This window comes from Poecilia latipinna, unplaced genomic scaffold (assembly GCF_001443285.1).
Source record: "Poecilia latipinna isolate Pla-1442-1.1 unplaced genomic scaffold, P_latipinna-1.0 Scaffold3011, whole genome shotgun sequence".
NCBI classification, from domain to species: Eukaryota; Metazoa; Chordata; class Actinopteri; order Cyprinodontiformes; family Poeciliidae; genus Poecilia; species Poecilia latipinna.
This window is the reverse complement of record NW_015115627.1, coordinates 50910-59931: the sequence shown is the minus strand read 5'-3', so window position 1 is coordinate 59931 and position 9022 is coordinate 50910. Positions and strand designations below refer to the sequence as shown.

The following is a 9022-nucleotide window of genomic DNA, read 5'->3' as shown; positions in this document are numbered from 1 at the left end:
CAGAATAGCATACATATGCAGTGAGTACCATGCCTGCGCATTAAGAAGTCCGACAGTCAGAGGAGTTGTCAGTTCACTATACACAACAAGTTATGACGAAAATAAGTCATTAAATTGTTTTCCATGATAACTATATAGATATACATGCATTGTTTTTTCAAATTCTATTTAAAGCAGGTCTGGCTGCAGCTGCAGTCAGCTACAACACACACCCTGTAAAACTCATTAACCTACTTAACCGCTAAGTCAGGATGCCATACAACTGTTAATAAAGTGTATGATGATCTACGTCATAATTCTATGTTGCTAATTAAATAAAATTATATGGTAATGACGTGTCTGACAAATATAGCCGTGAGTTTGTGCTAAGCGTATGACGATCTGACAGCATATGCTGACCTGACAGAACACTCTTCTTTGTTCTTGTAATCCTCTGCGTACACTGCAGTACCTATCATTATTTTATTTAATTATGTACATTGATATTTTTTAATGAACAAATAAATAAAACAAGAACAAAAGAGCACACAGAGCATGCACATTGCTCTTTGATTGTTTTCGTTCAAAGTGGCAGCTGTAATGGCAGTCTGCCATGGTGTCAGACTACGTGGCTTCATGTGGCAGGAGAGAGGGTGAGACAAGTCACAGTGAGCGTCTTGTGATCGATTACTTCTTGCTTGTTGCTCCTTGGTCAGTGTTCATAGTTGAGCATCAGGGCATTACCTCAATTGTTATGTTTATTGTTGTGCAGACAGTGGTGGTTTCTGACATGAGCAACATGGACAAACACCCAGGGCGTTATCTTTTTAGGGATGCCACGAGACCACCGCGGATCGTAGCACAGAGATGGAAGCAAAGCAGAAGAAAGAGTTTATTCTGCTTTTAATATTGGTTAAATTTATTAAGTATTTAATATCTAGGTGTTTTTATGGAAATATGGATCTTGAGGATCAATTTGAGAAGTAATTTTGATCATATTTCACATTTTATCGTATCGTGTAGTGTGAGGCGCTGGTCTTGGTCTTGACTCGGTCTCGACTCCCCTCGGTCTTGGACTTGTCTTTGTCTCGGACCCTAAAAGTCTTGGTCTTGTCTTGGTCTCGGGTTAGGTGGTCTTGACCACAACACTGGCTTGACGTTCTCCGTGCTTCTCCATTTGGTCCACTTGATGACAAAAACGACACAAAACCAGACTGGGTCCTCTGGATAAAGGTTAACGGTTTACTTCAAAAATAAAAACAGTACAAATATTACTTTTCCACAGAAGTAATATAGTAAACAAAAGAATCCTAAGCGAGAAAGAGAGAGAGGTAAAAAAACCTGTGTGGCTTCGCTCCAACTGCCCAACTGATTCAGCCTGGCCACACCCTAAAGTCCTTAACTGCAATTACATATGCAAATTTACAAGAAGACCTTAGTATAGCCCAATATAACAAATTAGTATGAAATAGAGATTTAACTACTGATCATTTTTTCTCCAAATAAACAAATTACCATAAGAAATATTAACATAATTATTAGGTAAATTGTATTATTATCAACTATTTGTTATACTGTTTTATATGTTCTTAGTTTATGTACTCCTATTTGGTTTAGTCATATCTTTTAAGAAATATGTCTGTATTGTTAATCACTCTGGTTTGCTTTCTCAGAGGGCCTCTCTGAAGAAGAGCAGTGACAGCAGCTCTTCACAGAACGCCCTGCTTTGACCTCTTAGATAGCTATAAAACCATCGCCGTGAAGATGTACAACTTGTCCTGCTTGATCCTGGGTGAGGAACTGGATTAGCTAGTGTTAGATAGATTGTGTTGTTAGTTAGCGATAATCTTGGCGCTGTGACTGTGTGATGAAGTGTCTTTCCCCCTCCCTTTAGAGTTCCAGAGCTCTCTGTGATTAGGGATCCTAAAGACAATAAAAAGAGAGGGGCAGGCAAATGTGCTTCAGAGCGGTAGGAGATTTGTAACTGAAAGCACATCTCTGCCTGTTCTCCTCGCGAGTATTCAGAATCTAACTTTCTATTGTCTTTCCTGTTATTTAATCTGCGTTAATAGGTGTCAACTCTGACAATAATTTATCCTAAAGGACTGAATGAACTAAAATTAAATGTAGGCTTCTACACTGATGATTTATTAAAATGTTTTAATGTACAGAAAAACTCCTTTATCCATCTATTAATCAGTCCATTTACCCATCCTCCTTCCAGAACATTTTAAATTTGTTCTTCATGATTCTGGTTCCTTTCAGGTCTCTGTTGCCATCAGGTCATGATGGAGTCCAGCCGTCTGTCCGTCGTTGTTCCATCAGGTTCTTCCTCTGAGGTGTTTCTTGGTTCTGGTTCAGTAAAGACATCAGTTATGCTAACATTAGCACTGCTAACACTAGCTCTGCTAACACTAGCTCTGCTAGCAGTAGCTCTGCTAACACTGTCTCTGCTAGCACTAGCTCTGCTAATAGTGGCTCTGCTGGCAGTAACACTAGCTCTGCTAACACTAGCTCTGCTAGCAGTAGCTCTGCTAACACTAGCTCTGCTAATAGTGGCTCTGCTAGCAGTAACACTAGCTCTGCTCAGGTTGTCATGGCGACACAGGGTTAGTGTTAGGGTAGCCAAATGCCTCGTCGTCTCAATCTGCATGTTTCATTAACACCAGAACTCTGGATCGTTTTCATCAAAAGTTTCTTTGATTATTCAGTTTGTTCTTCATCTCCAGCTTCGTTTTACTGCAGCTCATGAACTTTTATTATTTTTGCAGTCTGGATGTTTTCTGCTGACAACTCAGGAGATTTCAGTCACAAACTTTAATGTTTTAAAACAGAACAACTTCACACCAACATGGAACTAAAACCCGATCACTGAATGATACAGATGTTTATTTATGTATCTGGAGAACGTCTGAGTGAAGCTTCATGAATATTTAATCAACAGAAACTCAGCAGATGTTCTTGGTTTTCACTGAACCTGTTGAACCTCAGAGACACTAAAGACTGAAGGAAGGAAACGACTGGGAGGATCAACTGGTCACATGATCCAGAGGGACCAGCACCACTGTTCACACTGTGTGTGTGTCTAGGTGTGTGTTTTCTACCAATGTGTGTGTGTTGTGTCTCCATCACTGTGTCTAGGTGTGTGTGTATTATCTCTTAGTGTGTGTGTAGCTGTGTGTGCCGGATGCTCCACACGTCCCCGTTCAGAGCGTTCGCCGCCCCCTGCAGCGTCCAGGTGAACAGAGCCAGCTGCCGTCTGAAGCGGTTCTCGTCGAAGCGTCCGGGGTCAGAGGTCAGCAGGGTCAGATGCTCAGTGAGCGCACTCAGAGTGTGGTTGCCCCGCCCATGGATCACATGACGGAACGGCGTCTCCATGGCCGACACGTACTGAGACAGGAAGTAGTACTCCACCTGGAGGCAGACGGGGAAAGGTCAGAGGTCAGACATCTGTCTGCGTGATGAACCGCTGATAAACTGTCATGATGCTGAGTCTCTGTCTGGTTAACGACTGATAAGCTCAGTTTTCAGTTCTCATTTCTCAATGAGCCTCAGACTTTCATCAGGTTCACTTTATACCAACAGGTTCAACTTCTTCTGCTTCAGAACAGAAGGAACAACTCGCTCTCACTGCCCCTAGTGGACAACTGCAGTACAACATAGATGGGGCTAAACAGGAAGTGACAGGATAACTTGGAGCCTTTCAAAGCACATTAAACATAAACACAACTAAAGTAACTCAGAGACAAGTCAGGATGAGAGCATGTTCTAACAGCTCCCTCCATGCTGCCGGTACCTTCATGATCCTGGTGTTGTAGAACCGGGCCGTGTTCGGGTCGTGCAGGTCGCTGTAGTCGATGGCTCTCTGCAGAGTCTCTGCCGCCCGGCTGTAATCTCCTCTGGCGCTGAAGAGCCACTGGGGGGAGACGCCTCTGGACTGCGAGGACAGAGACCGGCTGAGGGACACCTGATGGACACTACCTGTCCTCCACCCGTCCTCCACCTGTTCAACAGGTGGAGGACAGGTGGATCCATGTGATCCACCTGTCCTCCACCCATCCCCCTGTAGCTACCTGCAGCTCAGCTGAGTGCTTGTTGAGCTGAGCGCTGAGCTGCAGCACCGTCTGAGCGTAGGAAGTGATGCGTAGAGGCAGGATGTGGTCATGGACCAACCGCAGCACCATCTCCCCCACCAGCTCCGCCAGGCTCCGCCCAGTGACCCCCAGACGACCCCCCAGCACCTCCTGGAGGCGAGGGACGGTGTCCAGCGGCGTGTTGAGGAACGGATAGGCTCTGTCCTGGAGGACGAGGAGACAGACAGGAGGAGGAGCTGGAATCAGACTGGTTCTACTGGTTCTACTAGTTCTACTTGTAGAACTAGTAGAACCAGATCTACTGATGGTTTTACTGGTTCTGCTGGTTTTACTGGTTTTACTGGTTCTAGCTCTGTTTCAATGATCTGACAGCCATTACTGCTCTGAGCCATCAGAACCGGGCCTTTCTGGTCCGACCCGTCCGTTACAGAACCTTACCTCAGTGAACCTCAGCTCCATGGCAGGAACTCCAGCGAATGCAGTGAAGCTGTAGGCGCCGCTGTTCAGGTAGAGTGGTTTCATGCTGAGGAGAGACGTAGCAGTTAGCCTGTAGCTATCCTGTCGGCCATCTTGTCCAGAGGACTAGAGCTCTGATTGGTTCCTCACATCCTCCAGCTGCCTCCGTCTCTCTCAGCCTGGCTGTAGATGGTCTGACCTGCATGTTTGGGATGCTCCACCTGCAGAAACCCAGGAACCAGAGACACCTGCTGGCTGCATATGGAACTACACCCTAGAGTCATTATAGACCAGGGGTGGTTAAATCCTCCAAGCTGCCATCCTGCTACTTTCAGCTGGATCTCTGCTCCAAACCAATCAAGTACCTGAATCCCCTCAGCAGCAGCTCAGCTCTGCTGAAGCCGATGAACAAGATGTTCATTAGGTCCGTCTCTCAGGGCCAAAGATCTGGTCCTGAATTATACTGATGATGAATCAAACCAACATTTCTGATCTGAACAGATCAAGAACTGAAGGAGTCCAGGTACAGATCCTGTGGATCTCTGTGGATCCCTCGGTTTCCTCCTTCTGAGGATCTTAAGGACGATTACTGAAACGGCTCTAGACCAGATATCACAATGTGACGTTTCCTTGGGATGAATTCAGCTGAATGGAAGGAAAACACAGAGAGGATCTGCCACCCATTGACCCAACAGACCAGAGAGTCTCTGGATGTCTCATCACCATCGTTTCTCCTCACGTTTGTTTGTCTGAACTAAATTTTTTTTAGATTTCCTGTCTGGTGAGTGAAATCAGTTCATGTGTTTAAGGACCAAACACTGTAAAACCAAACCTGTTAGAGCCGAGACCATTTATCATCATGACTCTGGTTTTTAAATTCAACCATTTTAAACTGAACCTGACATCAGAGGAACCGTTTCCTCTGTTCACCTGTCTGATGGCGGCGTCCAGCAGGTCGACCAGCAGAGGACTGGTGGAGGCCGACAGGTGATCATCACCTGGTGAACAACACATCCTGTTAGCTCTGATTGGCTGAGAGGAACACGGAGCGTTCTGATTGGCTGAGTTACCCATGATGGCCTGATCCAGACTGAAGTAGGCCACGGCCTTCAGGTGCAGCATGGACAGGTAACCCTGGGGGTCAGAGGTCACAGTCAGGCAGAGTTCAGGTCAGCAGCAGGTCGAAAGGCATTCTGGGAAAAACCTCGAGCCATTCCGTCGCTCCGACGTTCCCGAAGTCTCCGGCGTCCCAGCTGACAAAGAGCAGACTGCGCCTGGGACTGAAACCTGGAACCATCAACAGGAACAAGAGGTTCACCTGTCCAGGTGAGTCAGGGACAGGAAGTCCACCTGTCCAGGTGTCCTTACCGTTCTTCACCATGGCGCTGAAGGTTCTGGCCAGCTCCAGCAGGATGGCGGTTCCGACTCCTGACTTCACGGCTCCTGGACCCAGAGAGTCTCGCTGGGCTCCCAGTATGACGTACTGGTCTGGGTCAGAGGTCACTGGTTTACACCTGGAGCTTCACCTGGCGGCAGTGATGATGTCAGAGCGTACCTGGCTCTCGGCCCTCCAGGGAGGAGAAGATGTTGTTGAGCAGAACCGGAGTCATCAGGTTCTGGACTGACAGCCGGACTCTCCGACCAGAACCAAAGTCTGGACCGAGAACGCAGCGGACGTACGGCAGCCGCCCTCTCCAAGATGGTGGACAGGGGGGACCTGACAGCTGGCTGAGGAGCAGAGACAGGTAGCAGCTGAACACCTGAGGGGCGGGGCCTAACTGAGGAGGCAGGTCCTACCTGAGCAGCTTGGCGGCTACAGTAGCGGTGATTGGCAGTGCTGGGATCAGCGGGAGGCCGGAGGATGGGATGGGGGGGAACCGGGAGAGATTGAAGGAGGGGAAGCCGGGGGTGAAGGGGTCACCTGAGCCCAGGTGGACCTGCAGGGAGAGGAGCTGATTGGTCAGGAGCTCAGGTGAGTCTAAGGTTAATTCTAGTGTGTTCAGGAGTCTCTCAGGTTTCTCTCTGTTACGTGTTCGGACACGGCGGTGTGAGCGTTCAGTCCCAGGCGCCGGGGGTCCTGCGGCAGGTCGGCGGGGTCAGGGTAGATCAGAGCTCCGCCCCCTCCGTTCCTCTCGGCCAACCAGACCTTCTCGGCGAAGCTGACTCCGCCCCCGACCCGCATCACCACCAGGTGACCGGCCGCCAACACGCCGACGCTCCTCAGCCAGTTGAAGTCCTCTGGACGACCATAGTGGGCGTAGACCACGCCCCCCTATGGACAGACAGGTGAGTGGGTCTGTGGTTACCATGGAGACCAGCACTTCCTGTGCTCCTACCGTGTAGTTTCCTGTGGCGCTGTATGGACAGTAATCAGACGGGTTCAGAGGAATCTGTTCAAAGACCCGACCTGCAGAATCCACCAGGTGGAGGGAGCTGGGGAAGGACCTGGAGGGGCAAGGTGTGTAACTTTAAATATACATCCTGTTTAGCTCATAAATTCATGAGCTTTGCAATTCAAAGTCAACCTTCAGCTAGCTGCCTACATTATTGATTAAAATATACATATTTTCCAGACAATAGAGCGCATCACACTGTAAGCCGCACCGGGCTATAAGCTGCTGGTATCTCTGCCGCTCTCGGTGTCCCATAAGGTCCCAGCAGAGGGCTGCGTCCTAATAAATCTGCTGGATATATTAAGGACGCAGCCCTCCGTCTCCAAAGCTGAACCATGGTTTCGTTCACAAGTTTACGTGCAGCGGCTTTATTTCCCTCTGTACGGGCAGATCGATACTCCTCAACTTAAAAGCTGCATCATATGAGTTTGAAAACATTTCTCCGTCGTGCCTGCTGCTAGCATGTGGTTGTTCTAAATGAAAATTAGCATGTTCTTCTTTGATTTACAATTTTGACTTCTAATGATTCACTTCCTGCTAGAGAGCCCCCTGGTGGTTGAAGAAAAATACACAGAAAAGCCGCACAGGGCTACAATCCGCATGGTTCAAAATGTGGGAAAAAAGTAGCAGCTTATAGTCCGGAAAATACGGTATCGTCTGATCTCAACAGCATTAAAATAGTAATCTGATGTCTTTTCTATTCATTCATACTTAAATAATATTTTGTATATATTTTTAAACAATAAAACTGAACGATTTTAACAGCATATAAAACGATTTCCCCCCTGAAGTCTGGAGTGCTTTACTTTAAGGCACCTGAATTCAAATGGGCCAATCAGCGCGCTGCGTCAGGCTCCAAAGCAGATGATGTCATACAGCTCCACCTAAGTTTCCTTTTGGACTACGGCATCAAGGACCTTCACTTTTACCAAGTTGTTTCTGTTTTCTGGGACCTAACCTCAACCACACCTGCCCTTCAGTTACTTTGGTAAGAAAATAATCTAAATTTGCTTATTAACACCGCTGTGTTGTAGATGGCAAATGGTAAGTCACATTAGCTTTAGCTCCCGCCTAGCTTTAAAAGTTAACCACTAAGATTAAAAATCAGCCTTCTGGCCGTGCATGTTTCAGAGACATGAGAGTTAATGTAACCCGTCCTGTAAGTGTAGCTTCGTTTTAATGCTGTGTGTAAAGGCGGCCTGGATTTTTCTGCCTTTTTTGATGCCAGGCTAGTGCTAAATTAGCTAACTTCACAGCTATGTCCTTTCAAAGATGTATTCTTGGAGTTTAATTGGATATATACTGCATATGTGGAGAATTGGTTTAGTTCCTGAAAGATTATGTTCTTCATTGCAGACCGCATCACAATGAGCCTTGTTGTATTTTTAATTGTGTTGAAGTTAGTTTAGGGTTCCCACATTTCAGAAGTCAAAATAAGGGGCGCCCACCACGGGGCGTCGCTCTGCTTTTCTCTCGTGCTCTCTGTGAAGGCGAACGCTTTTTCCCTCTGCTCCCTCTCTGCCCTTGCCTGCCATGTTTGCTCTGTTCTTGTCTTTTTCTATATATTTGGAGCCTTTCTTTGCACATCCTCCAAATCTACAAATTATAGATCTGGTCAACCGGTCTCTCAATGCAATGGATCAAATTTTCGACGAGAAGTCTGGGCACAGGAGAGCCTCTTGTCCTGCGGGGACACACCCGGCGGGATTCACCCTGGATTTATTCATGATAACAGGATTTCTGCTGTTTGGAGCTTGTGGATTCCTGGATTATCGACAAATTTGTGACGGACTTGGCCGAACTAGTGAACATTCAGACTGTTGGTGTGGACAGAGACGCAGGTTGGATGTGAGTCTTGCTGAGACTCGCAGCCCAGCTTAGGACTCTAAAACTCACTAACAGGTTGGAATCAATCTTGGAGAAGTTGCTGGTTTTGGTTCAGTGGAACGAACAAACTAATTTGGATGATTGGGAACTGAGGTGTATCGGAGAGACTTTAGGGAAGATTGACATTTATAATCTTCTCGACCTAAGACATTCTGTATCTGAATTGGCTTTCCCCGTATGGCCTTGGAAGGGCTGCATGTTTCCAATCTCCTT

The 9022-nt window shown here is 47.0% G+C and overlaps 1 protein-coding gene across 3 annotated transcripts in view; it reads right to left on the bottom strand.

The window, feature by feature from the left end:
* Window positions 1-3088: 3088 nt before the first annotated feature.
* The window catches only part of tfr2 (transferrin receptor 2), a 20414-nt gene continuing 14480 nt past the window's right edge, over window positions 3089-9022 (bottom strand). For 2 of the 3 annotated variants that reach the window (XM_015022445.1, XM_015022444.1), the window contains 13 exons: window positions 6866-6974; window positions 6559-6801; window positions 6327-6466; window positions 6085-6257; window positions 5898-6017; window positions 5734-5816; window positions 5600-5663; window positions 5460-5527; window positions 4680-4750; window positions 4512-4596; window positions 4053-4277; window positions 3776-3916; window positions 3089-3393 (listed from right to left, as the gene is read on the bottom strand). In XM_015022445.1, coding sequence (XP_014877931.1) covers window positions 3139-3393; window positions 3776-3916; window positions 4053-4277; window positions 4512-4596; window positions 4680-4750; window positions 5460-5527; window positions 5600-5663; window positions 5734-5816; window positions 5898-6017; window positions 6085-6257; window positions 6327-6466; window positions 6559-6801; window positions 6866-6974 — 1777 coding nt within the window. In that variant the 3' untranslated portion in view covers window positions 3089-3138. Of the gene's footprint in view, window positions 3394-3775; window positions 3961-4023; window positions 4278-4511; window positions 4597-4679; window positions 4751-5459; window positions 5528-5599; window positions 5664-5733; window positions 5817-5897; window positions 6018-6084; window positions 6258-6326; window positions 6467-6558; window positions 6802-6865; window positions 6975-9022 lie in introns of those variants that run through there. The other variant, XM_015022446.1, reaches the window with a different exon arrangement.